The sequence below is a fragment of the Rana temporaria genome, chromosome 4 (genome assembly GCF_905171775.1).
Source record: "Rana temporaria chromosome 4, aRanTem1.1, whole genome shotgun sequence".
In the NCBI taxonomy this organism is placed as follows: domain Eukaryota; kingdom Metazoa; phylum Chordata; class Amphibia; order Anura; family Ranidae; genus Rana; species Rana temporaria.
In genome coordinates, this window is record NC_053492.1 from 39,775,625 (window position 1) to 39,802,798 (window position 27,174).

Consider the following 27,174-nt stretch of genomic DNA (forward strand, 5'->3'; position numbering starts at 1 on the left):
CTTCAACAGTTACAGTGCAGCGCTAGAAGGCTTCATTCTATGGTTAGTATTTCATAATATGCTAGTATGCGATGCATACTAGCACATTATGCAATTTTTTTTACAGGGCTTAAAAAAATGCATGTTACTACCACTTTAAGGGTCCCTTTTTCCAATGATCACAAATGTAAAGGAGCCCTTCTCCCATTGACCAGTTGACCAATAATGTGACAGGCCATTCTTCCAATGACCAATCTACAGGTGCACTTCTCCTAATAATCAAATAATGTACCATGAACTCTATATATAATATTTTTTTTTTAACAGGGGTTGCACGAGAGCTAAACATTTTTTCAAGGGTTCCTCCTGGTTAAAAAATAGCCTGCTTTAGACGATATGCATTGATTGTACTTCATTGAATAGAATAAAAAGTACCATATCCCCTTAGAATTTTATTAAACAGCGGTGTCTTTGGCCTGTCCGAAAATTCATCAGCATGGTTGATAAGAGCATCTTTTACAGCGTCATAACCGCAGAGGACAACCATCTTCTCCATCCCTATTTGGACACCTAGCACTGGACCATATGCCTTGGATAGCTGTAAATTGAATGGGAAATAAAATGAAAAAGGAAAATTTGAACTTTTAAACTGAACTTTATAAATTACAATATTTTAGTTTAAAATAAAATCCATTTGAAGACAAAACCAGTCATATATTTTGAACTATCTTACAATAATGGAAATTTATATGGACTAATAAAAAGGACTTTTGGTGGTACAAGTAATTAGTGTAAAAAACTATAAATATTTATTAGTAAAAAAAACACATGTAAAGAAGGTTGTATACACAATTCCGTAAAACCGTATAATATCAACATATAATCTCAGTATATATGACACAAGGTAAAGAGGCATATACTTATGCAAATACACTCATAAACTCAGGTTTTTTGGTTCTTGAAGCTGAGATCAATATGTGAAAAGGTAAGGTCGCGTACACACGGTCGGACAAAACCGATGAGAATGGACCGAGGTTCAGTTTCATCGGTCCAAACCGGACCGTGTATATAGCCCATCGGTCTGTTGTTGTTCAGTCCAAAATTTTAAAACATGCTTTAAAATCGAACCGATGGCCCGCTGCCCGATCGGTCCAAACCGATGGTTAGTACAGAAAGCATCGGTTCAAAACCCACGCATGCTCAGAATATAGTCGACACATGCTTGGAAGCATTGAACTTCATTTTATTCAGCACGTCGTGTGTTTGACATCACTGTGTTCTGACCCGATCGGGTTTTGGAACGATGGTGTTTACGCACATCAGACCATCAGGCCACTTCAGTGGTGAACCAATGGAAATGGCCCGTTGGACCATTCTCATCGGTTTGGAACGACCGTGTGTACGCGGCCTAAGTCTTGCTTTTACTCTTGACATGTTTCGCGTACAGGACGCTTCATCAGGAGCATATAAGTGGATCAATAGAGTATATACAGCGTTGTTACCTAACCAGCCTCCTGGGCATATGGTAGGTGTTTGTTGTATAAAGTGATAAAAAGTTGAAATATGTCACCATCTGTTGGTAAACAGTAATAAGAGGTAGACAGTGGGATAACCCATCCAATGTGTCCCCAAAGTACCCTTGGCTTGATAGAGCTCCGGGTGCAGGCCGCTTACGAGCTAAACGTTGAAGAGGGGGTAACCACCTCAGCGTAAAGGCAGAAAAAGAAGAGGGGGGAATTTATTAGTAATCCCTTCAATGGTTCAGCGGTATCTTAACAATCATGCAAAAATCGCCAGAGAGAATAACAATGGGGAACAAGGAGAGGGTCATGCATGGCCGCCATGCCTCTATGTGAGGCTACACACAGAGGCACGGCAGCCATCCATGACCCTCTCTATCACATAAAATCCCAATAAAATACATTTACATCTTTGGTTGTGATGTGACAAAATGTGTTTTTTTATTTGTCCATATGTTCTCTAAAGCTGATGTTAAACTGATTACATCGACAAAAGCCCTACGCCTGTGAACTTCTGGCTCAGTAATGCCTATTGAGCTGTTAAAGAGAATGGGGTGGATTCAGTAAGCAATTGCGTCTGCGTAACCATAGTTACGCAGCGCAATTGCTTAGTTGCGCCGGCGTAACGACTTTTCTGTATTCAGAAAGCTTTTTAACGCCGACTGCAGCCTAAGATATGACTGGCATAAGGCTCTTATGCCATCTTATCTTAGGCTGCATTCTTACGATGGCCGCTAGGTGGCGTTCCCGTAGTGATCAGCGTAGAGTATGCAAATTGCATACTAACGCCGATTCACAACCGTACGTGCGCCCTACGTACGCATTTTACGTCGTTTACGCTTGTTGGGTTCTGCGTAAGGCTGCTCCTTCTATTAGCTAAGTATACCCGTCGTTCCCGCGTCGCGATGTTTGAAAATTACATTGTTTGCGTAAGTGAATCGTGAATGGCGCTGGACGCCATTTACGTTCACGTTGAAGCAAATGACGTCCTTGCGACGTCATTTGCCGCAATGCACGTTGGGAAAGTTTCCCGACGGAGCATGCGCACTACGTTCGGCGCGGGAACGCGCCTAATTTAAATGATCCACGCCCCCTATGGGATCATTTAAATTACGCGCCCTTATGCCGGGCAGTTTTAAGGAGCGCCCGCGCAAATTACGTAGCTACTGCTTCATGAATGAAGCGTAGCGCAGGTAATTTACAGAGGCGCAGTGTTAAAACGGTACGCTGCGCCTCCGTAAGAGGGCGCAATTCGTACCTGAATCCACCCGAATGGATATAACGGTTGTCTTGTAAGTACGTAGAAGGCTTATCACAATCTGCAGATGAAAATTAAAGGAGAAGTAGAGCCAACGCATTTTTTTTAGCCCTACTTCTCCTATGGATCACAGGAGTGCAGTTTATTCTGCACTTCTGTGACCTGTTTTCAGCTGACAGCAGGTTAAAGCCCACTGTTGGCTGATCTTATCAAGCTGGTCCAGGCTCTGAATCCATCCCCGTCCAGGCTTTGTATTGATCCCGACTTTAAAGAGAGCCTGAGCCAGCCACTCTTGCCCTCTGCACAGTCCAGCGCTGGAGGGGCAGAGCAGAGAGCCAGTGACTGATAGTCACCAGCTCACTGAAGACTGAGAACCAAACGATCAGCCTTATTCGCTGAGTTCTCAGTCTTAAAAGCGACAGATGCAGCATCCTAGGTGAGTATATATATATTTTTTTTTTAAGAACTTATACCTCTCTTATCAGATATGGCTCACAGGACAAGCAATGTCTTACCTCTATAAATGTCTTATGAGGTTTATGCATGTTTATACTGAGCACATTTCCGATGATTGGCAGTGGTCTGGGTCCAGGGGGGAAATTCTTGTACTTGTCTTCCTTCATACTGCTGTATACAAGGGCCAAGAAGAGGATCACAGCAACTGACAGAAGAATCGTCACAGGTTCAGCCGGAAACATTGTTCTGTAATATCTACAGTGAAGGAACAAAGGCCTGGTAAGTAAAATACAAAGCAAACAAATAGTAATAACTTGTTAGCATGACAAATTGTAAAAGTCATTCATGGGTGTGAAGTGTTTGATCTGTTATGATGGAATAGATGTAATTGTGTTGTACACAAGATATATTATGTAATCTAGATATTGAACTGCTGCCAAGTTCAAGTGTCCTATTCTTGGTAACAAATTCTCTTTGTTGGAGAACCACAGACAAAACATGACATTTACAGTCACAGCCAGTAAAAAAGAAAAATCACCTGTATCTGTTCATGTTTTTAGATGCATGGCTTGCAAGATTAAGTGACATTCCACAATCATTTTGGCTTGTAGCATTAAATGAAGCCTGACACTGATAATGTCCAACACCAGTAGGCAACATAGTAGCCATTAGTCACACTGCACTTGAAATCAGCAATCAGGGCTGTCATCAAGGGGGTACAGCCCATGCACGTGTACAGCATCTCCATGGTACCGGTCACTTGGCGGGGATGGGAGAAGGCAGAGGCACGGGTGCAGGGGAGCTCCACAGCTGCGCTAGCTTTCTATATGTGTGCTAGTTGGCAGCTGCTGTCATTGAGCCCACATTAGGCTTTTGGCTGCCACCTATGGCTACTTCCTGCTGAGTGCGTACATGTGTGAGGGGGGCTGGGAGCGTACAGGTGTGAGGGGGGGCTGGGAGCATACAGGTATGAGGGGGGGCTGGGAGCATACAGGTATTAGGGGGAGGCTAAGTGCGTACAGGTGTGAGGGGAGGCTGAGTGCGTACAGGTGTGAGGGGGAGGCTCAGAGCGTACAGGTGTGAGGGGGGCTGAGAGTGTACAGGTGTCAGGGGAGGGCTCAGAGCGTACAGGTGTGAGGGGGAGGCTCAGAGCCTACAGGTGTGAGGGGGAGGCTCAGAGAGTACAGGTGTGAGGGGGAGGCTAAGAGAGTATAGGTGTGAGAGGGATGCTCAGAGCGTACAGGTGTGAGGAGAGGGCTCAGAGTGTACAGGTGTGAGGAGAGGGCTCAGAGTGTACAGGTGTGAGGTTGAGGCTCAGAGAGTACAGGTGTGAGGGGGGCTGAGAGTGTACAGGTGTGAGGGGAGAGCTCAGAGCGTACAGGTGTGAGGGGGAGGCTAAGAGCGTACAGGTGTGGGGGTGAGGCTCAGAGAGTACAGGTGTGAGGGGGGGGCTCAGAGCGTACAGGTGTAAGGGGGGCTGAGTGCGTACAGGTGTGAGGGGGAGGCTAAGAGCGTACAGGTGTGGGGGTGAGGCTCAGAGAGTACAGGTGTGAGGGGGGGGCTCAGAGCGTACAGGTGTAAGGGGGGCTGAGTGCGTACAGGTGTGAGGGGGGGCTGAGAGCGTACAGGTGTGAGGGGGAGGCTTAGAGCATACAGGTGCAAGGGGGATGCTCAGAGCGTACAGGTGTGAGGGGGAGGCTCAGACGTACAGGTGTGGGGGGGGCTCAGAACGTACAGGTGTGAGGGGGGTGTTCAGAGCGTACAGGTGTGAGGGGGGGCTGAGAGCTTACAGGCGTAAGGGGTAGCTGAGGGCGTACAGGTGTGAGGGGGGGCTGAGTGCGTACAGGTGTGAGGGGGATGAGTGCGTACAGGTATGAGGGGGCTGAGTGCATACAGGTGTGAGGGGGCTGAGTGCGTACAGGTGTGAGGGGGCTGAGTGTGTACAGGTGTGAGGGGGGGCTCAGTGCGTACAGGTGTAAGGGGGAGGCTCAGAGCGTACAGGTGTAAGGGGGGCTGAGTGCGTAAAGGTGTGAGGGGGCTAAGTGCGTACAGGTGTGAGGGGGCTGAGTGCGTACAGGTGTGAGGGGGCTGAGTGTGTACAGGTGTGAGGGGGCTGAGTGCGTACAGGTGTGAGGGGGGCTGAGTGCGTACAGGTGTGAGGGGAGGGCTGAGAGCATACAGGTGTGTTTTAAAAACATTTGTATGATTTTCTAATTATTATTGATGCTGACTTTTACTATTAGGACTCTTACCTGTCCAGGGATCCTGCACCCCAGCTGATTTTTCAATCAGCTCCTGAGTGCTGCTGCCGCCATTCCTTGTAAGGGAAACCAGCCAGTTCCCTACCGCACATGTTGTGCTTTGTGAATGGCCCGGCGGTGGGGGAAGGAGGGGGGTGCCAAACTTCCGGTGGTGAGGTCACCAAGAAGTGGGGACAGGTACCTATCAAAAACAGGTACCCGCCCCCCCGTAAGGTGCCAAATGTGGCAGCGGAGGTGGGGGTAAGCAAACAAGCAGAGCTTCCCCTTTTGGGTGGAGCTTCGCTGTAAAGGCAAATTAAAGCCAGACACACGTCCAACGTAAAATACGCCGGCTTGTGTTCCCTGGTGCAGACCTTTGCATGTCTGCTGCTGGGTTGCACCTCCTTTTTATAACTTTACGCTGGATGTACAACTTACGCGCACCTCGCGTAGCCTGCGTCGGGTGCACGCAGGTTCGTGAATCGCCGTATTTCCCTCATTTGCATGTTTGAATGGCTAATCAATGGGAGCGGCACCATGCTCCCAACCTAAATGTACGCCCACCCTACGCCGGCGTAAGCAAGCTACGTCGGCGGGGTGTAGCCTGGTTTTAAGCGCATATCTGTTTGTGGGTCAGGCGCACATTTGCACTTACGTCGGCATAACTTGTTATACGTCGGCGTAAGTGCTTTGTGAATCTGGGCCTATGTATCTACATAGGGGCATCTATAATTGCTTGGTGCATACAGAGATACTCCTACTTGTTTATTCGTGCTGCCCAATGGGCATCTACCATCTATCTCTATGTAACGGCGCCAGTCAGATCTGGCAGAAAACAGTATAATCTTTTGGAAGGCAAGATTTTATTTTAGTGGTTATAGATCACAGAGGTTGAGTAATTGCATTGAAAATACTGATATGTACCAGAATGAGAATCTATTTATCCACATTGTAAGCACTGGCGGGTAAGTGAGGACTCCATCACATTAAGGAACCAATATGGAGACTCAGAGGGGCATCACAGGACTGAATCAAACTCATAGGCCCAGATTCACAACCGAGATACGACGGCGTATCTCCAGATACGCCGTCGTATCTCTGTGTTGCGCCGTCGTATCTATGTGCCTGATTCATAGAATCAGTTACGCATAGATATCCATTAGATCCGAAAGGCGTAAGTCTCTTACGTCGTCGGATCTTAACTGCATTTTTTTTTTACCGTTAGGTGGCGCTTCTGTCGAATTCTGCGTCGAGTATGCAAATCAGCTAGATACGCAGATTCCCGAAAACGTACCCGCGGCCAACGCAGTAAAGTTACGACGTTTACGTTAGTCTTTTCCCGGCATAAAGTTGCCCCTGCTATATGAGGCGCAGCCAATGTTAAGTATGGCCGTCGTTCCCGCGTCGAAATTTGAAAAAGTTACGTCGTTTGCGTAAGTCGTCCGTGAATGGGGCTGGACGTCATTTACGTTCACGTCGAAACCAATGACATCCTTGCGGCGTACTTTGGAGCAATGCACACTGGGAAATTCCACGGACGGCGCATGCGCCGTTCCACAAAAACGTCAATCACGTAGGGTCACAGTAGCTTAACATAAAACACACACCCCTGATCCAAATTTGAATTAGGCGGGCTTACACCGGCCGATTTACGCTACGCCGCCGCAACTTATGGAGCAAGTGCTTTGAGAATACAGCACTTGCCTGTGTAAGTTGCGGAGGCGTAACGTAAATCAGATACGTTACGCCCGCACAATTTTACGTACGCGGCTGTACGTGAATCTGCCCCAATATTTGCAGGGAAAGTCACAATTTGCATCAGCTTCTAATAACTGTGGATCTACTAATCAATTTAGCCAGGATTTATGACAAGTTAAAAAAGTTACAAGAATAACTCAAAATACTGATAAAAACTACATTTTATCTCCTTTACTCTATGAAAACTGCACATGGTTCGTGGATTAAACAATAACTTACTGTATCCTGCTGTAGATATTCTGTTATTCCCTCTTCTGTGTTCCTGCAATGAATCACACACATTTACTGTCTGGGTCAATATATAAACCTTAATGGCCTTGAATGCTTTCCAAGTGTTTAGCTATTACTCCACCCAACAATAAATAATACATGTGAGCTAGCTGTTTTTGAACTGTGCAGAGTCTATGCTATGACAGGTAACAGGTAGGTGAAAGATGATTCTGATTTCCAGCTTGAGTTTGTACATAAAATGCTATAGGTGTATCACAATGGTTGGATTAATTAGCTAAACATATGCAAATTGTACCAAAAGACGTTGAGTTCGACTTAAGGTAGAAGACCCAGAAAGATTACCACCTCATCCCAAAATCGTAGTATATAGAATTGGGGGGCAAGGGGATTTTAAAGAGGAAGTAAAGCCTCCATCAAAAAATAAATAAAATGACACCCTGCAAGACAAAGGCATAATGAGCTAGTATGCATAGTATACTAGCTGAATGAATGACTTGTATAGCGCTACAAATGCAAACTGAACTGCCTCTAAGGGCTTTTTGCAGCCAGTGTCTTCCTGGCTGGTGCGGTAATTTACCCCGTAGGATCTCGACACGCTTGGGACACACATATAGGTAGATTCACAGAGGCATTTAAGCTACGCCGCCGTAAGTTAGCGAGGCAAGTACATGATTCACAATGTACTTGCCTGCTAAGTTACAGCGGCGTAGCCTAAAGCGGGTGGGCGTAAGGGCGCCTAATTTAAATTTCTCTAAGGGGGCGTGTTTTATGTTAATGAGGCTTGACCTGACGTTTTTCTTTCTAACTCCGCATGCGCTGGGCGCCTACATTTCCCAGTGTGCATTGCGGCTAAGTACGCCGCACGGTCCTATTGATTTCGATGTGGACGTAAACGATGTAAATCCCTATTCACGGACGACTTACGCAAACAACGTAAAAATGTAAAATTTTGACGCGGGAACGGCGGCCATACTTAACATTGGCTACGCCACCTAGGGCCTAGCTTTAACTTTAGGCGGCCTATCTCTTACGTAAACGGCGTAAATGTACTGCGGCGGCCGGGCGTAGGTTGGTGAATAGGCGTATCTACTGATTTGCATATTCTACGCCAACCGCAATGGAAGCGCCACCTAGCGGCCAACAGAAATATTGCAACCTAAGATAGGACGGCGCAAGCCGTCGTATCTAAGATATGTTTAAGCGTATCTCTATTTGAGAATACACTTAAACATAGGTCGGCGCAGATTCTGAGTTAGGTCGGCGTATCTACTGATACGACGGCCTAACTCTCTCTGAATCTACCTAATATATACTAGGGATGCACCGATATATCGGTGGCCGATACATATCGGTTGAAAACAGCTGTTTTGGGGACATGACGAAACAGCTTAAAAATTGCAGATAATGACTGCTCGCACGATCACCGCTGACTGTCCCGTGTCCTCCTCCAGCCCCCCTCCATTTTGCTGCAGTCTCTCTCCCTCCGTGTCCCCCTCGGTTTTTCCTTCTCCCCCGTGTCCCCCCCCGTGTTTCTCTCTCCCTCTGTGTATCCCGCTGTGATTCTCTCTCCCTCCGTGTCCCCCCCGTGTTTCTCTCTCCCTCCGTGTATCCCTCCGTGTCCCCCCCATGTTTCTCTCTCCCTCCTTGTATCCCTCCGTGTATCCCTCCGTGTCCCCCGCTGTGTTTCTTTCTCCCTCCGTGCTCCTCCTCCACCCCCTGGAACTGCCAGGATAGAGAGGCTCCTTACTGTTCCAAATGGACAGAGTCAGTGATGACTGACTGTCCATTCACATAACTGAAACATCATAAACTGTGTTTACAATGTTTCAGTTTATGAATGAAGAGAAGCCGCTGTCTTCTGTCCATTCATTTTCAGCGCAGCTGAAGCTGCAGAGAAAGGGAGTGGGGAATCTGTGTCCCTAGTCCCTTTCTCTGTCTCAGAGGGGAGATTTCAGAGTTCTGTTAAGACCCCTGATATCTCACCAAAGCCCCCCCAACAGGGGTGATAAAAAAAAAAATTGTAATAAATAATTTAAAAAATAAAATGTAAATAATAAAAAATAAAATGTAAATAATAAAAAAAATCCACTACCCCCCCCTCAAAAAAAAAAAAAAAAAAAAAAATATATATATATATATATATATATATATATATATATATATATATATATCACTGTAAAAAAAAAAATAGTAAAAAAAAAAAAATCACCATAAAAAAAATTGTAATTATAAAAAAAAGAAAGAAAAGTAGCGTATTTACGCTACGCTACGCCACCGTAAGTCAGAGATGCAAGTGCTGTATTCACAAAGCACTTGCCTCCTAAGTTACGGCGGCGTAGCGTAAATGGGGCCGGCGTAGGCGCGCCTAATTCAAATGAGGATGAGGGGGCGTGTTTTATGTAAATTATTGGTGACCCGACGTGATTGACGTTTTTTACGAACGGCGCATGTCCGTGTACATATCCCAGTGTGCATTGCTCCAAAGTACGCCGCAAGGACGTATTGGTTTCGGCGTGAACGTAAATTACGACCAGCCCTATTCACGGACGACTTACGCAAACAACGTAAAATTTTCAAATTTCGACGTGGGAACGACGGCCATCGTATCTTAGCTAGGTTTAAGTGTATCTCAGTTTGAGCATACACTTAAACTTACGATGGGCTTAGATTCCTAGTTACGTCTGCGTATATACTGATACGCCGGCGTAACTCTTTGTGAATCCGGCCCTTAAAGTAGAACCTGCTGGAGAAAACTGGACAATGCTAGGGAGTGGACTTTTTGCCTTATGTATTAATGTTTGTCTGTCAGCTTACCTCTCCATGTGTTCTGCTTAACTACTTAAGGATCAAACTACTCTCCTGTAGTCCAAGGGAGGGGGCGAGCATGACACTCCACACCAGGGAGAAAGCCTTGCATTACTGTGTGGTGTTAGAGACAGAAGAACAGGAAGTGAGGATTTCTCAGAAGAAATAAGGACATTTAAAAGCAAAATTGAAGGATGAGGTAAGTGAAGGAGGACTGCACTAAGGTAAAGAAAGCTATTTAGGAAAAAAAAAAATACCTTTACAACCCCTTTAAGTCCCTTCTCCCAATATGAAAGGCATTACACTCTTTTATAATCTCCTTAAAGAGAAAACAAAAATAGTAAAATCTGCTCCTAAAGTGGGAGAGCAATCTAGGGTCCCACTACTCTACATCCCAATGGCAGCATGCTCTGAAAATGATCCACAGAGCCACTCGTTGCATTACCCTCTGGGAATTGACCACAAAAATTATGCACCAATGGTGCTTAAAGGGGTTGTAAACCTTTATGTTTTTTCACTTTAATGCATCCTATGCATTAAGGTGAATAAACACCTTGCAATGTCCGGCCCCCTAGCCCCCCGTTTTACTTACCTGAGCTCCGAATTTCTGTGGGTGCGATCCCGTGTCACTCTCTCCACGGCTTCTCAGCTCTTCATTGATAGATTAATAGCAGTGCTCCCGTTGCTGTCAATCAAATCCAATGACGCTGGCACCAGGGGCTATAGACGCCGAGTGTATGACACAGGAACATTGACTAAACATTCCATGGTTCTATGTAAACAATACCCTGCATGTTTTACCTTTAGACCATGAACATGGTTAATGACTTACTTTATTTTGTTACCTTTCATTCTACCTTTCCTCTAATGACTGTGAGCGTCTCACCTTTTCCCTATTACAGTTACATAATCCTTCTGGTCTGCTGAGGAAGCAAAACCTACAGACTATAACCCATATGCAAAAAATTGAATGGCATTTAACCACTTCAGCTCCGGAGGATTTGGCTGCCCAACGATTCGATTCGGCACTGCGTCGCTTTAACTGACAATTGTGCGGTCGTGCGACGTGGTTCCCAAACAATTATTTTTTCCCACAAATAGAGCTTTCTTTTGGTGGTATTTGATCACCTCTACGGTTTCAATTTTTTTTGCGCTATAAACAACAAAAGCGTCAATTTTGAAAAAAAGCACTATTTTAAACTTTTTGCTAAAATAAATATCTCCACAAATATATAAAAAAATTAATTTATTTCTCAGTTTAGGCCGATATATATTCTTCTACATATTTTTGGTAAAAAAAATTGTAATAAGCGTATATTGATTGGTTTGCACAAAAGTTATAGCGTCTACAAAATAGGGGATAGATTTATGGCATTTTTATTAATATATATATTTTTTTACTAGTAATGGTGGCGATCTGCGATTTTAATCGTGACTGCAACATTATGGCGGACACATCGGACACTTTTGACGATATTTTTGGACGATTGTCATTTATACAGCGATCAGTGCTATAAAATGTACTGTGTAAATGACACTGGCAGGGAAAGGGTTAACCACTAGGGGGCGAGGAAGGGGTTAAGTGTGTCCTAGGGAGTGATTCTAAGGCTCCATTCACATCTATGCGACAAAACGCCCGACGCCGGATGCTTCTGCCACTAGAGGGGAGAATTCCCATTGCTGTCTATGGAGATGGTTCACATCTCATAGACGCCGAACGCCTGTCGCCTGAAAAAAGTCCCGGACCCTTTTTTTCAGGCGACATTGGCGTTCGCCCATTGACAGCAATGGGAATGCTTTGTCAAAAAAAAAAAAAAAAGTTTCACACTCGTGGCAAAATACGCCGCATACGCCGTACGCCGTTGTCGCATAGATGTGAATGGAGCCTAAGTGTGTTGGGCTGGGCTACCAGTGACACGACATTGATCACTGCTCCCGATGACAGGGAGCAGTAGATCAGTGTCCTGTCACTAGGCAAAACAGGGAAATGCCTTGTTTACACAGGCATCTCCCCGTTCTGACACCAGTGGGCATCAAGCCCGCGGGCACGGTCACGAAGCTCGTGCCCACACAGCGGCAAGTTCAAAGCAATGCACTTGTACATTGCTTTGCGCAGGCGTACCATTCTGCCGACGTATATCTGCAGGAGGCGGTCGGCACACGGTAAAGAAAACTATTTGGTTGCTTTTCAGGTTTACCTTTTAATACTAGTATTTTTCTTTGTATTCTATTTTCATGTAAAATATATTCCCTCATATGTTGTATTTTCTGTGCATTTGCAAATATACTATATGGCTAAAAATGTGTGTGAATCAGACCTCCACACTATACTATGTGCCCAAAAAAAGGGACCCTGAAATAGAATATTTATAATATCACAGATTTAGAAGAGCGTGATATCATACCACATTTTATATCCATTTTTTTATACCTAATGTTACAGACATTCCTTGAAATTATTAAGTTCAGGTATTTGCAGTGAAGGGTGCTGTTAATGATATGGAATATAAAGACATTTTAGACATTTGTTTGGGGAAGAGCCTTTTCTCTACCAACATGACTGTACCCTGTACACATAACCACCATAAATTACTTCTTCTTAATTATCCAGAGCTAAATGTAAAACAGGTCCATATAGGCTTATTCTCTTGTATGTTGAATACCTTAAATTCGTATTGGCCATTAAAAGGGAATGGGGGTCCGGGTACTGGCCTGGGGGACATGTATCAATGCATTTTTTATTTTTGAAAATATTGTTTTCACAGTTACAGTGATTTCAATTATGCTTAAAGTGAAACAATAACAAATAAAAAAATATTTTAAATATAGTGCCTGGGGGGTCCCCTTAGTCTGCTTGTAAAGTGGCAGATCTTGACAGTGGCAGTTCTGTACAATGTATATAATCTGTTGCAGCAAAACTAACATTTAAGAACATTTATAATTTGAAAAACATATTAGAAAACAAAATTAAATTTAAATTGCTGGCAATACATTACCATTTCAAAAATGTTTAAAAAAACAGCAGCAGGTCCCCCTCATCCATACCAGGCTCATTGGGTCTGGTATGGATTTAAGGGGAACTTCATTCCAAAATAAAAAAGAATGATGTGGGGTCCCCCCTAAAAAATCCAATTTAGACCCTTATCCAAGCATGGAGCCCGGTAGGTCAGGAAAGGGGGGGACTCTGCCTCCCCCAGCCCAAAGCACTTTGTCCCTATGTTGATGGGGACAAGGGCCTCTACTCAACAACCCTGGGCGATGGTTGTGAAAGCCTGCGGGCAGGGGGCTTATTGGAATCTGGAAGCCCCCTTTAACAAGGGGGTGCCCAGATCCCAGCACTCTCCCTATGTGAATGAGTAGGGGTACTCATCAACGTGCTTTGGGTGGAGAGAGGCTTGGATGGTTTAGCATGGATTTTGGGGGGGGCCCACATGTTTTAAAATGTGGCATAGGGTTTCTCTTAAAATCCATACCAGACTCTAAGGGCCAGGGCCTGGTATGGGTTGGAGGATGTTCACTTTTTTCTATTTCCGGCAATGTTTTTTTTTTTTCATTCAGCTGTAAGCAGGGAAGCCTGTTGACAGCTGATGACTCATCTGTTGTTAAGGACGCAGCAGCCGGCTTCCCAGCCCGCTCCTTAAAAACCAGGTATGCACTATGCAGCACGCAGTGCATTGTGGGGTGTTTGGCAGGCGAACATCCCGTTGAGTGCCCCGCAAATTTGGGTGTTCACCAAACAGGTGAACAGGCAATGTTTGGGTTGAACTTTTGCTTGGCCCAAACTGTTTGCCCAACTCAACTAAACTATATAGTTTTATTTTTATTTTGGGGAACATGTGATGATGCATAATTGAGAAAAATTGTGAAGACACAGAAGTGATTTGAATATAAAAATTTAAGATATTCAATGCAAGGGAATAAGCTTATACAGACCAGTTGGATTACAATAAAGACTTTTTCACATTTTGCACTGGGTAGTTTAAAAGATTTTTGACATTCACCAGGGGGCACTGTGGTTCTATCCAGATGCTGTAGGAATAAATTGTGGGATACTTGTGCACTGGGGCACATTAGGCTATAAGGAAATTGTAGGCCAAATTTGGTGTGTTGGAACTCAAAAGCCCTGACCAAAACTCTTTTGAACATCCTTGTGATGAATTGAAATATTGCCTTTTCTCATCCAATGCATGATCTGACAAATGCTCTTTGGGGTCTATGATTTTTTTAAACAGGTACAAATTCCCCAAAGAAATGACAAAATCTTCTGGAAAGCCTTTGCAGGAGTATGGAGGCAGTTCCAGATACAAGGAACGGGTATACTCTATGATAATGTCCATGGTTTTGAAATGGGTTGTCCATCTTTTGGCCATACAGTATATGTTTAGTTTAAAGCCCCATTTAGCATTATCTTTAGTTCTGTGTCAATGTAGTGATTGACAATGTGAGACCTGAATGGGAAAAAGTTTGAGAGGCGCTGTTGCAGAACATGTAAGCAACAACTTGAACAGTCAGCAGAAATGTTACTGTCTGTGTGTTATCGTGAAGATAAATGAAGGACATGGGTAAGGAATGTCCTGGAGACAATATTGCATAACGACAGATTGGAATCAGGTCAACTACCACTTGCTACTAGAAATAGTGTTGAGTGACATTGCAAAGGAGGAAATAGGGCGTAGGGTACACATAGTTGATATTTATACACACAGGCAGAGGACAAAAACAAAACAATGTAAATGTTTTTAAACAGCATAAACAGTATACAATTTGGAAAACAGCATAAACAGTATAACATTTGGAAAACAGCATAAACAGTTTACATATTCACAAGCAGTAAAAAAAAGTCTGGGATTGCTTTAAAGATAATATTAACAAGAGAAAACCTTGCTTTTCCTGAAAAAAAAAAAACATATATGTATTACTTCATTAACATTGTATTTTCCAAATCAGTTGGCTGGGTTAGATTAATAAATAAATAATTTATTAAATAATAATAAATAAATAATGTATTAAATAATAATAAACATACTACTACTAATAATAATACCTAATAATCATTATTGTGGTTAGTAGTAGTAGTGTTTATTATTAATTATGTTATTATTATTATTATTATTATTATTATTATTATTATTATTATTATTATTATTATTATTGTTATTATTATTTAAAAATAAAATGTGCCACTTTTTTTGCTTGGGGGTCTCCTTAGTATGCATGTAAAGTAGCACATCTTTCCCATGTTCATTACAGTACTGCAGCAAAATTAAATTTCTAAAGTAAACATTTTCATTTAAAATCGCTGTAATGTATTGTCGGATCCTGGCAATATACTAAAAAAATCATTGAATATTTCACTTTTATTGTTTTACTTTAAGCATTATTACAGTAAAATCACTGCTCTCGAAAAAACTGGCATTTTTAAAAAAAAAATTTGCATTGAAATATGTCCCCTAGAGCAAGACCCAGGTCCCCAAACACTTGTTATGACAACACCATGCATATTAGCCTTTAAAATTAGCACTTTTAATTTTTCATGTTAATATCCCATAGACTTTTAAACAGTGTTCTGCGGCTTTCGAATTTGCCACGAACACCACAAATTGTTCGCTATTCGGCACCCAATGTTCGAGTCGAACTTACATCGGGCTCATCCCTATTTGTGACCTATAAATCATTTAAACTTTCTGAACTGAAGTATATTCCTGCTAATGCCCAGAATCAGTGAACATGGATAAAAAGCACCACAGTACAAACACTTTAAAAATACAAAAAACTTTATTAAATCCAATACACAGGGCATGCCAATGTAATGCTGGCAGACTGTTCTGTTTTCCACACACTTTTGGAGACTCCTCATACCTGACTATAATTTCTAAATAATTTCTGTTTAGGTATGTGTGTATCCTTTTTTAACCAACTTCTTAGCAGTGAATCTTTTTAAAGTGGCCCTGAACTTAAATTGTGAAGATTTTGTTATATTAAGCAGTGCCCAGAAGAAAAGCTGCAAACTTCCTGGTATATGAGGGCACCTGGGAACTTCTGCACCTTACTGCTAGTCTCAGGAGATTTTGGAGTACGATTTGGTGATGTCACTACTGTGCTGCTTACTGTTCTCCTTGCTGGAAGCTCTGACATGAGGAAGTAAAGCTCTGTGACTACCAAGATGGCTGCCTTCACACAGAGACAGCGTACAGAACAAGACATAATAAGTCAGTAATGGAGAAATATCAGCTACAGGAGACAACAGGCAATACTGTTGATTAGTCCTTCAATGCTTTGATCTTCACATGAATAGACAGAGTAACAACAAATGATGTTATGTCATAATTCTTAGTGAAGCTTCTGAACACTCTTCAGAAGCTAGAGTTTACACAGCAGCAGCTTCATCTTCTGTTGCGACACAAGGGAAGTCCTGGCTGTCATTTTGACAGCCACGATTTGCTGAAAAGGCATAGGGGGATCAGGGTGTATGGTGTATGTCCAAATTACATGAAGTTGTTTAGGGCCTACTTAAAGTCCTCAAATGGCTAACCGTTTACTTTTGCTGCATTTGCTTTGTAAGATATTGCTAATAATAATTTAAGCTGACGATCTATTTCTTATTTTGTTTAGAAAGCGGTATAATGTTAATAAATTTGTGTTTTGGAGCACACCTTGGGCCTGATTTACTATGCTCTGTGCGCTGCGCTGGTTCATGCGTTAATTAGTACTCCGGGTGGAGGCTTAATTGGGCGCATGAACCAGCGTAGCAGCCGGCGCATTGAAACTAATATGTAAAGCCGCGCCGAACTCCCTATAGAAGTCTATGGGAGAAATCAAAAGTGTTCATTTTAAAGGCTAATCTGCAAGTTTTGTCCTAAAAAGTGTTTGGGGACCTCAGTCCTGCCCCAGGGAACATGTATCAATGCTTTTTTTATTTTTTAAAACGGCCGTTTTTTCGGGAGCAGTGAAATTAATAATTCTTAAAGTGAAACAATACAAGTGAAATATTCCTTTAAATTTCGTACCTAGGGGGGGTGTAATGTCAGCATGTGAAATAGCGCATTTTTCCCGCACTTAGAACTCCCCCTGCACAAAGTGACATTCTGAAGGAAAAAAGTCATTTAAAAATTCACACGCGGCTATAATGAATTGTCGGCTCTGACAATTCTAAAGGGATTCATTCATAAAACAAACAAAAAAATGTGTAGGGGTTCCCCCAAATTAAATTACCAGGCCCTTCAGGTCTGGAATGGATATTAAGGGGAACCCCGCCGTAAAAACCAAAAAAAAAAAAGACGTGCGGTTCCCGGCAAATATCCATTCCAGACCCTTCAGGTCTGGTGTGGATTTTAAGGGGAACTCCACCCCAAATTGAAAAAAAAAATGGCGTGGAGTCCCCCTAAAAATCCACACCAGACCCTTATCCGAGCACGTTGACCTGGCCGGCCGCAGAAAAGAGGGGGGGACAGAGTGCGGCCCCCCCCCTCTCCTGAACCGCACCAGGCCACATGCCCTCAACATGGGGAGGATGTCCCCATGTTGATGGGGACAAGGGTCTCATCCCCACAACCCTTGCCCGGTGGTTGTGGGGGTATGCGGGCGGGAGGTTTATCAGAATCTGGAAGACCCCTTTAACAAAGGGGACCCCCAGATCCTGACCCCCCCCCCTGTGTGAAATGGTAATGGGGTACATTGTACCTCTACCATTTCACCCCAAAAAAAATGTCAAAGTGATAAAAATGACAGTAGCCGGTTTTTGACAAATCTTTTAATAAAATCTTCTTTTCTTCTTTCCTTCGGGTTTCTTCCGCTGCTTCTTTCTTCTAGTCCACATCTTGCCCGACGTCTTCTTCTATCTTCTCCGTCCTTCCTTCCGCCTTCTGGTCCCGCATCTTGCCCGTTGTCTTCTCCGTCCGCCTCCTCGTCCGCATCTTGGGTCTTCTGCGGTCTTCTTCTCGGTCCGCCGCCTTCTCGTCCCCTGCGTTTGAATTTGATTTGGCCGCCGTTTTCCCGCTCCTGGGACCCGCCCCCCTCTGACGCCACAAGTAAACTCCTTAGAAGGTCATGTGCGTCAGAGGGGGGCGGGGTCGCAGAGCGTCACACAGCGGGGGAATTCAATTTCAATCGCGCCGCCCGGAGAAGAAGTTCCCGCCGTGTCACACTCATGTGACCCCCGCCCCCCTCTGACGCACATGACCTTCTAAGGAGTTTACTTGTGGCGTCAGAGGGGGGCGGGGTCACATGAGTGTGACACGGCGGGAACTTCTTCTCCGGGCGGCGCGATTGAAATTGAATTCCCCCGCTGTGTGACGCTCTGCGACCCCGCCCCCCTTTGACGCACATGACCTTCTAAGGAGTTTACTTGTGGCGTCAGAGGGGGGCGGGTCCCAGGAGCGGGAAAACGGCGGCCAAATCAAATTCAAACGCAGGGGACGAGAAGGCGGCGGACCGAGAAGAAGACCGCAGAAGACCCAAGATGCGGACGAGGAGGCGGACGGAGAAGACAACGGGCAAGATGCGGGACCAGAAGGCGAAAGGACGGACGGAGAAGATAGAAGAAGACGTCGGGCAAGATGTGGACTAGAAGAAAGAAGCAGCGGAAGAAACCCGAAGGAAAGAAGAAAAGAAGATTTTATTAAAAGATTTGTCAAAAACCGGCTACTGTCATTTTTATCACTTTGACATTTTTTTTGGGGTGAAATGGTAGAGGTACAATGTACCCCATTACCATTTCACACAGGGGGGGGGGTCAGGATCTGGGGGTCCCCTTTGTTAAAGGGGTCTTCCAGATTCTGATAAACCTCCCGCCCGCATACCCCCACAACCACCGGGCAAGGGTTGTGGGGATGAGACCCTTGTCCCCATCAACATGGGGACATCCTCCCCATGTTGAGGGCATGTGGCCTGGTGCGGTTCAGGAGAGGGGGGGGGCCGCACTCTGTCCCCCCCTCTTTTCTGCGGCCGGCCAGGTCAACGTGCTCGGATAAGGGTCTGGTGTGGATTTTTAGGGGGACTCCACGCCATTTTTTTTTTCAATTTGGGGTGGAGTTCCCCTTAAAATCCACACCAGACCTGAAGGGTCTGGAATGGATATTTGCCGGGAACCGCACGTCTTTTTTTTTGGGGGTTTTTACGGCGGGGTTCCCCTTAATATCCATTCCAGACCTGAAGGGCCTGGTAATTTAATTTGGAGGCACCCCCTTTTTTTTTTTTTTTTTTAATGAGCAATGACTCTATTCTTTATAGCCATGAGTACTTTAACCACTTGCCCACCGGGTTAATTCTGGCACTTCTCTCCTTCATGTGAAAATCACAATTTTTTGGCTAGAAAATTAATCAGAACCCCCAAACATTATATATTTTTTTTTAGCAGACATCCTAGGGAATAAAATGGCAGTCATTGCAATACTTTTTGTCACACCGTATTTGCGCAGCGGTCTTACAAGCGCACTTTTTTTGGATAAAAATCACTTTTTTGAATTAAAAAATAAGACAACAATACATTTTGCCCAATTTTTTTCTATATTGTGAAAGATAATGTTACGCCGAGTAAAATGATACCCAACATGTCACGCTTAAAAATTGCGCCCGCTCGTGGCATGGCGTCAAACTTTTACCCTTTAAAAATCTCGATAGGCGACGTTTAAAAAATTCTACAGGTTGCATTTTTTGAGTTGCAGAGTAGGTCTAGGGCTAGAATTATTGCTCTCACTCTAACGATCGCGGCGATACCTCACTTGTGTGGTTTGAATACTGTTTTCATATGCGGGCGCTACTCGCGTATGCGTTTGCTTCTGTGCGCGAGCTCGTCGCGACGGGGCGCTTTAAAAATTTTTTTTTGGGGTTTTCTTATTTATTTTTATTTAGTTTTATAATGTTTTACACTGAAATAAAAAAATAAAAAAAAAATGATCAGTTTTCTTCCTATTACAAGGAATGTAAACATCCCTTGTAATAGGACTAGTGTGTGACAGGTCCTCTTTATGGAGAGAGGCGGGGTCAATAAGGCTGGAAAGCATGGTATTGAAAAAAAAAAAAAAAGATCTCATGCTTTCAGCTGCAATCATGTTCGTTCACCACAGTGGTGTAGTGTATAGCACTTTGACCTAGCAGCAAAAGAGTCGTTGGTTCGAATCCCGCCCGTGACAGCATCTGCATGGAGTTTGCATGTTCTCCCTGTGCCTGCGTGGGTTTCCTCCCACAATATAAAAACACGCTGTAAATCGGTTCCGGTCTAAATAAGCCCTAATATGCAGTAGTATATTAAGGTTTGGTTCTGCCCTAGGCCTGACTACATATCTGCACCTCCTAATAGAAAAATGACCCACCCCTTCCTGTCAAGGTCACACCCTGTTTTTGTATAACCCCGCCCAGTAATTTTCAGGGGACCCACACACTAGTTCTGGGGGGGCACTGGATTCCCTTAACCACTTCCATACCAGGCACTTACGCACCTTCCCGCCCAAGCCAATTTTCAGCTTTCAACACTGTCGCACTTTGAATGGCAATTGCGCGGTCATACAACACTGTACCCAAACAAAATTGGCGTCCTTTTTTCCCCACAAATAGAGCTTTCTTTTGTTGTTATTTGATCACCTCTGCGTTTTTTTTTTTGCGCAACAACTAAAAAAAGACTGCAAATTTTGAAACAAAAAAACCTTTTTCTTTTTTTAGGTTAATTTTTTGGTAAATAAGTTTTTCTCTTTCAATTACGGGCACTGATATGGTGGCACTGATGGGCACCGATGAGATGGCACTGATGGACATCGATGAGGTAGTACTGACGGCACAGATGAGGTGGCATTGATTGGCGGCGCTGCTATGCGGCACTGATGGGCACTCATAGGCGGCACTGATGGGCACTCATGGGCGGCACAGATGGGCGGCACTTATGGGTGGCACTGATGGATACTTATGGGCGGCACTTATGGGTGGCACTGATGGATACTTATGGGTGGCACAGGTGGGCACTGATAGGTGGGCACTGTGCATGGATGGGCACTGTGGGGTGGCACTGATTTTCCCAGTCAGTGCCCATTTGTGGGCACTGATTGGCATCTTTTTTCTTATTTTTTAATGCTTTTTGTTTTTTTGTTCTATATTTTTTTTGTTTTTGCACACCCTGGTGGTCCAGGGTGGGCATCCCTGGTGGTCCAGTGTGGTGATCCGAGGGGGGGCTGCGCTGATAAACAATCAGCGCGAACGCCCCCTGTCAGGAGAGCCGCCGATCGGCTCTCCTATACTCGCGTCTGTAAGACGCGAGTGAGGAAGAGCCATCGATGGCTCTTCCTGTTTACATCGTGATCAGCCGTGATTGGACACGGCTGATCACGTGGTAAAGAGTCTCCGTCTCCGTGAGAGACTCTTTACCGAGATCGGAGATGCAGGGTGTCAGACTGACACCCCGCATCACCGATCGCCGCGCTGCGTGCCCCCACAGGCGCGTGCGGCATGAAATCCTGCAGGACGTCCTGTCAGGATTGTGTAACCACTTCCCGGACGTAAATCGGCCATAGGCTGGGCGGGAAGTGGTTAATTTGCATAGTTTTTCTCTCACTTCCTGTTTGGCTATGGGGCAGGAAGTGAAGGCAAATCTCCCCAATTGGACACAGATAATACAAAATAAACTGACAGGGCCTATAACCCTCCCTCACGCTATCCAAAATGAAAGAAAATAAAACTTGTTGATTATAGTTCTTGTCAGGGGCGGACTGACCATTGAGTCACTCAGGCACTGCCCGAGGGCCCCATGCCACTAGGGGGCCCCATCCGGGTTGCCAGGCTCAGTAAAACCAGGGACAGTATGTAAAAATCTGTGTTTTTTTTAGATCTGTCCCTGATATGTCCGAAAATGACATGCTTTTAATGTGAATATCCCAAGATTTTAGCTGCCCGCCTCTGCACTACCTCCTGGCGTGGTGGTCATCTGTAAGCCAGAGGGGCCCCCATAATCTTCTATTGCCCAGGGGCCCCATGAGTTGTCAGTCCGCCCCTGGTTCTAGTTTAAGCACAAATTTCATAGAGTTTTATTGAGAGCCCTAAGAAAATATAACCATGCCAATAGGCCAGGATAGAGCGTTGCTAATATGTAGGAATGTGTGTGTTAGAGCACCCCACCCAATGTTAACTAAAAAATTATTAATTTGCAAATAAGTATTATCTGCTCATTTTTTTGGGGATGTCTGCACCCCTGATAGTGACAACATTTGTGAGGTGTCTTCACCCTTTCTAATTCATTCACTTCCTGTCACATAGCCAAACAGGAAGTGAGGGTAAAACCTTACTAATATCTTTTCTTGTGGACACAGAGATCAATCTAAATAGTTTCCCATTATGTAAATTGCACTCTAGCATTTTGCTGTGTACACCCCAAATTATTAGGGATCTTGGACTTTGGGGTCCATTTACTAAAGGCAAATCCACTCCTACAAGTGCAAAGCAAGGAAGAAAACAAAACAACTTTGCTTCTACAGGATTGGATGTTAAAACCATCAGTGCTTCCTCTCTGATTTTCAGCAACTATGCTTGTACTGCAGAGTGGCTTTGCCTTTACTAAACCCCAAACTAAATAATCATTTGGGGCAGGGATCCTCAAACTACGGCCCTCCAGCTGTTGTAGAACTACACATCCCATGAGGCCTTGTAATGCACTGACATTCACAGACATGACTAGGCATGATGGGAATTGTAGTTCCTGAACAACTGGAGGGCCGTAGTTTGAAGACCCATGATTTGGGGTGTACACAGCAGTGCTGGAGTGCAATTTGCTTAATGGGGACACTAGTTAGATTGACCGGTGTCCCCAAGAAATGACACTGGTAGGGTTTTAACCTCACTTCCTGTTCAGCTGTGTGACAGGAAGTGAAGCCAATTTTAAGAAAAGGGACACAAAGCTCAACACAAAAATAAAAAAACACAAAGCAGGGGTTCTAACACTCACTTGGCTTCCCTCAAACACCCACAATTTGAATAGGATTGCATTGCGCTAGATTTAAGCACAGTGCTGTAAATCAGCACGTCAAGCCTGTCCACCAATAGCAAACCCCCCCCCCCCCCCCACAGGCCATGTTTGCAGGTTTTCCTTCATCTTGCACATGTGCTTTAAAATACAGTCTGGACAGCAATTCTTGATAAGAGAAATCCCCAAAACATGTCCTGTCGGGGGTACTTGAGGGCTGAGGACCACTGCAGAATAAATAAAATACTTACCAGTTTTTGTCTTTAAAGTCAGGGAGAATAAACATGGCAAACATTTCATGATTACACACCAGGAAAGAAGCTTAGACAAAAATCACACATAATTTGTTAGGCCCAAACCTAGTTCAGCTGCAGCTGTCAACATATGTAGCATGAAAAAGTAACAAAAGACAAACTTAACAATTTTAAAGTAATTTTTATTGGTCAACAAAACAAGGAAAGCAAAAAAAGACAAACAAACAAAAATACATTTCAAAATTCTAAATAACCATAGCTTTACACATTTTTCATAAAATAAGGCCACATAGACAAATACATCAAAGTGAACATCATTTAAAAATAAACCAAAACCATTGGCAAAATAAAACAAAACCCATGCAACAAACCACATTTGTGTTTAGCAACAGCATCCTGCCCCTTCTGAGGGCAGCTGAGGACTGATCGATCCAAGCTTTTTATAACAGTGCTAGTAATGAAGCAATTGAAATCACATGACCAAATTGCAGTCTCTAGTTTGGGTGAGCTTGTAATTGGGCACACCTGCAATTAATCCAAACCACGCTCTATGAGCATCCAATGAGTGTTTTTCACCTTTTAAAAAGAAAGGATATTTTTTTTCTAAGTGTTTGAGCATGCTCAGTTCATCACACATGTAGGAACCAAGCTGCAATGGAATGAGAGCTTTTTTTTTTTGGTTTCCCCTGATCTGATGCTTTCCAGCCTGAAGGGGAGGTGTTAAAGACAGAAGTAAACACGCACATTTAATAATCTATTTGTGGGAAAAAAAAGGTTGCCAATTTTGTTTGGGAGCCACGTCGCACGACTGCGCAATTGTCAGTTAAAGCGACGCCGCGCCGAATCACAAAAACTTGCCCGGTCATTGACCAGAAATATGGTCCGGGCTCAAGTGGTTAAAAATTAACAAAACACAAAAGTGAGCCCAATTTTTGGGGATAATGTGAAAGATGATGTTACACTGAGTAAATAGATACCTTACATGTCACGCTTTACTATTGGAAACACTCCTGCAATGGGGCCAAAATGAATTCCGTGAATATCCCCATAGGCGACCTTTTTCTTTTTTTTCCAGGTTACCAGTTTATAGTTACAAAGAAGGTCTAGTGGTAAAAGTATTGCTCTCGCTCTAATGCACGCGTCAATACCTCACATGTGTGGTTTGAACGATGTTTATATATGTGGGCGGGACTTGCGTAAGTCCCGCCCACATATGTAAAAATTATTTTTACTTTTTGCTATAATAAATATCCCCAAAAATAAATATTCAAAACACTAAAAAAAACCTCAGTTTAGGCCGATACGTATTCTACATCTTTTTGGTTCCAAAAAATCGCAAATAGCGTTTAGTGTTTGGTTTTTGCAAAAGTTATAGCGTCTACAATTTTTTTTTTTTGTTGTTTTAACTAGTTATTGGGGCGATCAGCGATTTTTATCGGTACTGCGACATTATGGTGGACACATCGAACACTTTTTTGGAACCATTGGCATTTTTCTAGCGATCAGTGCTGTAAAAAATGCATTGCTTACTCAAAAAATGCCACTGGCAGGGAAGGGGTTAACACTAGGTGCGAGGGAGGGGTTAAATATGTTCCCTGGGTGTGTTCTAACTGTAGGGGGGGGTGGGACTGACATGTGTAAATGACAGATCGCTGTTCATGAAGGGGAACTCCAGACCCCCCCAAAAAAAAATAAGGTGGGTTCCCTCCAGGTGCATACCAGGCTCTTATGCTTGGTCTGGAACATAAGGGGTTAAACCGGGGCCCAAAAAAATAGCGTGGGGTCCCCCCCAAGATCCAAACCAAGCCCTTATCCCAGGCACGCAGTCTGGTCAGACAGGAATGGGGGTGGGGACGAGCGAGCGCCCCCCTCCCTCCTGAGCCATACCAGACCACATGCCCTCAACATGGGGGAGTGTGTGCTGTGGGGGAGGGGGGCACTGCCCCCCCACCCCAAAGCACTCTTGCCCCCATGTCGATAGGGACAAGAGCCTCTTCCCGACAACCCTGGCCGTTGGTTGTCGGGGTATGCGGGCGGAGAGCTTATCAGAATCTGAGAGACCCCTTTAATAAAGGGGTCCCCAGATTCCGGCCCCCCACCCTATGTGAATGAGTATGGGGTACATCGTACCTCTACCCATTCACATGGGGGAAATGTAAAGTAAAAAAAACACCACACAGAATAAAATATTTTATTAATCTGCTCCGGAGCCCCCCCTTTCTTCTTTAGCTCTCTTAGAAGGGGGGTTTCTTCTCTCCCGATCTTCCGCCGGGACCCTGGGCTTCGGTGATTTCTGCCGGGGGAGGGCGCCATCCCTCGGTCCTCTCCGGAGCCTTCCGCCGGATGCCCCCACCCCATTTAAGCTCTTTTTCATTAGGGAGGGGCATCCGGACTTCGGGGTCTTCTGCCGGGGGATGGCGCCTATCCCCCGGTCTTTCCGGTGCCTTCCGCCAGGGTTCCGGTCTTCCTGGTCTTCTGCCGGGGGTGCGCCAACTCCCCGGTCTTTTCTCTTCTGTCTTCTCTGCTCCCTCTTCTGCCTGGCTCCCCCGCGGAGCCAGGGCTTTCTTCCGTCTTCTTTCTTCTCTCTTCCTTCTGCCTGTCTCCTCCAGGAGCCCAGGGCTTGTCTCCGCTGTCTTCTTCCTTCTCTTCCATTCGATGTTGACACGACGAGGTTCCGCGCTGACATGCCGTGTCAGCGGCGGGCATGGACTTATATAGGGTAATGCCACCATGTGACCTCAACCCATGTGACATCACATTCCCTGGGCATGATGGGAATGTGATGTCACATGGGTTGAGGTCACATGGTGGCATTGCCCTATATAAGTCCATGCCCACTGCTCAGACGGCATTCCAGCGCCGGACCTCGTCGTGTCAACATCCAATGGAAGAGAAGGAAGAAGACAGCGGAGACAAGCCCTGGGCTCCCGGAGGAGACAGGCAGAAGAAGGAAGAGAGAAGAAAGAAGACGGAAGAAAGCCCTGGCTCCGCGGGGGAGCCAGGCAGAAGAGGGAGCAGAGAAGACAGAAGAGAAAAGACCGGGGAGTTGGCGCACCCCCGGCAGAAGACCAGGAAGACCGGAACCCTGGCGGAAGGCACCGGAAAGACCGGGGGATAGGCGCCATCCCCCGGCAGAAGACCCCGAAGTCCGGATGCCCCTCCCTAATGAAAAAGAGCTTAAAATGGGGTGGGGGCATCCGGCGGAAGGCTCCGGAGAGGACCGAGGGATGGCGCCCTCCCCCGGCAGCAATCACCGAAGCCCAGGGTCCCGGCAGAAGATCGGGAGAGAAGAAACCCCCCCTTCTAAGAGAGCTAAAGAAGAAAGGGGGGGCTCCGGAGCAGATTAATAAAATATTTTATTCTGTGTGGTGTGTTTTTTTTACTTTACATTTCCCCCATGTGAATGGGTAGAGGTACGATGTACCCCATACTCATTCACATAGGGTGGGGGGCCGGCATCTGGGGGCCCCCTTATTAAAGGGAGCTCGCAGATTCCGATTAGCCCCGCCCGCATACCCCGACAACCAATGGCAAGGGTTGTCGGGAAGAGGCTCTTGTCCCTATCGACATGGGGGCAAGAGTGCTGTGGGGTGGGGGGGCAGTGCCCCCCTCCCCCACAGCACACACTCCCCCATGTTGAGGGCATGCGGTCTGGTACGGCTCAGGAGGGGGGGGGGGGCCGCTCGCTCGTCCCCTCCCCCATTCCTGTCCGGGCCAGACTGCATGCTTGGGA

General features: G+C 45.0%; 2 protein-coding genes across 3 annotated transcripts in view; both read right to left on the bottom strand.

The window, feature by feature from the left end:
- Nucleotides 1-10,949, bottom strand: part of LOC120936146 (cytochrome P450 2K1-like) — a 61,081-nt gene extending 50,132 nt beyond the window's left edge. Inside the window, exons 1-4 of the mRNA XM_040348285.1 lie at nucleotides 10,840-10,949; nucleotides 7,431-7,473; nucleotides 3,273-3,468; nucleotides 415-577 (exon numbers count right to left, since the gene is read on the bottom strand). Coding sequence (XP_040204219.1) covers nucleotides 415-577; nucleotides 3,273-3,455 — 346 coding nt within the window. The 5' untranslated portion in view covers nucleotides 3,456-3,468; nucleotides 7,431-7,473; nucleotides 10,840-10,949. The remainder of the gene's footprint in view (nucleotides 1-414; nucleotides 578-3,272; nucleotides 3,469-7,430; nucleotides 7,474-10,839) is intronic.
- Nucleotides 10,950-16,003: 5,054 nt separating this feature from the next.
- LOC120936149 (cytochrome P450 2K4-like) overlaps nucleotides 16,004-27,174 on the bottom strand; it is a 142,725-nt gene continuing 131,554 nt past the window's right edge. For both annotated transcript variants that reach the window (XM_040348291.1, XM_040348289.1), the window contains one exon: nucleotides 16,004-16,900. The gene's annotated coding sequence lies outside the window, so the exon portion shown is untranslated. The remainder of the gene's footprint in view (nucleotides 16,901-27,174) is intronic.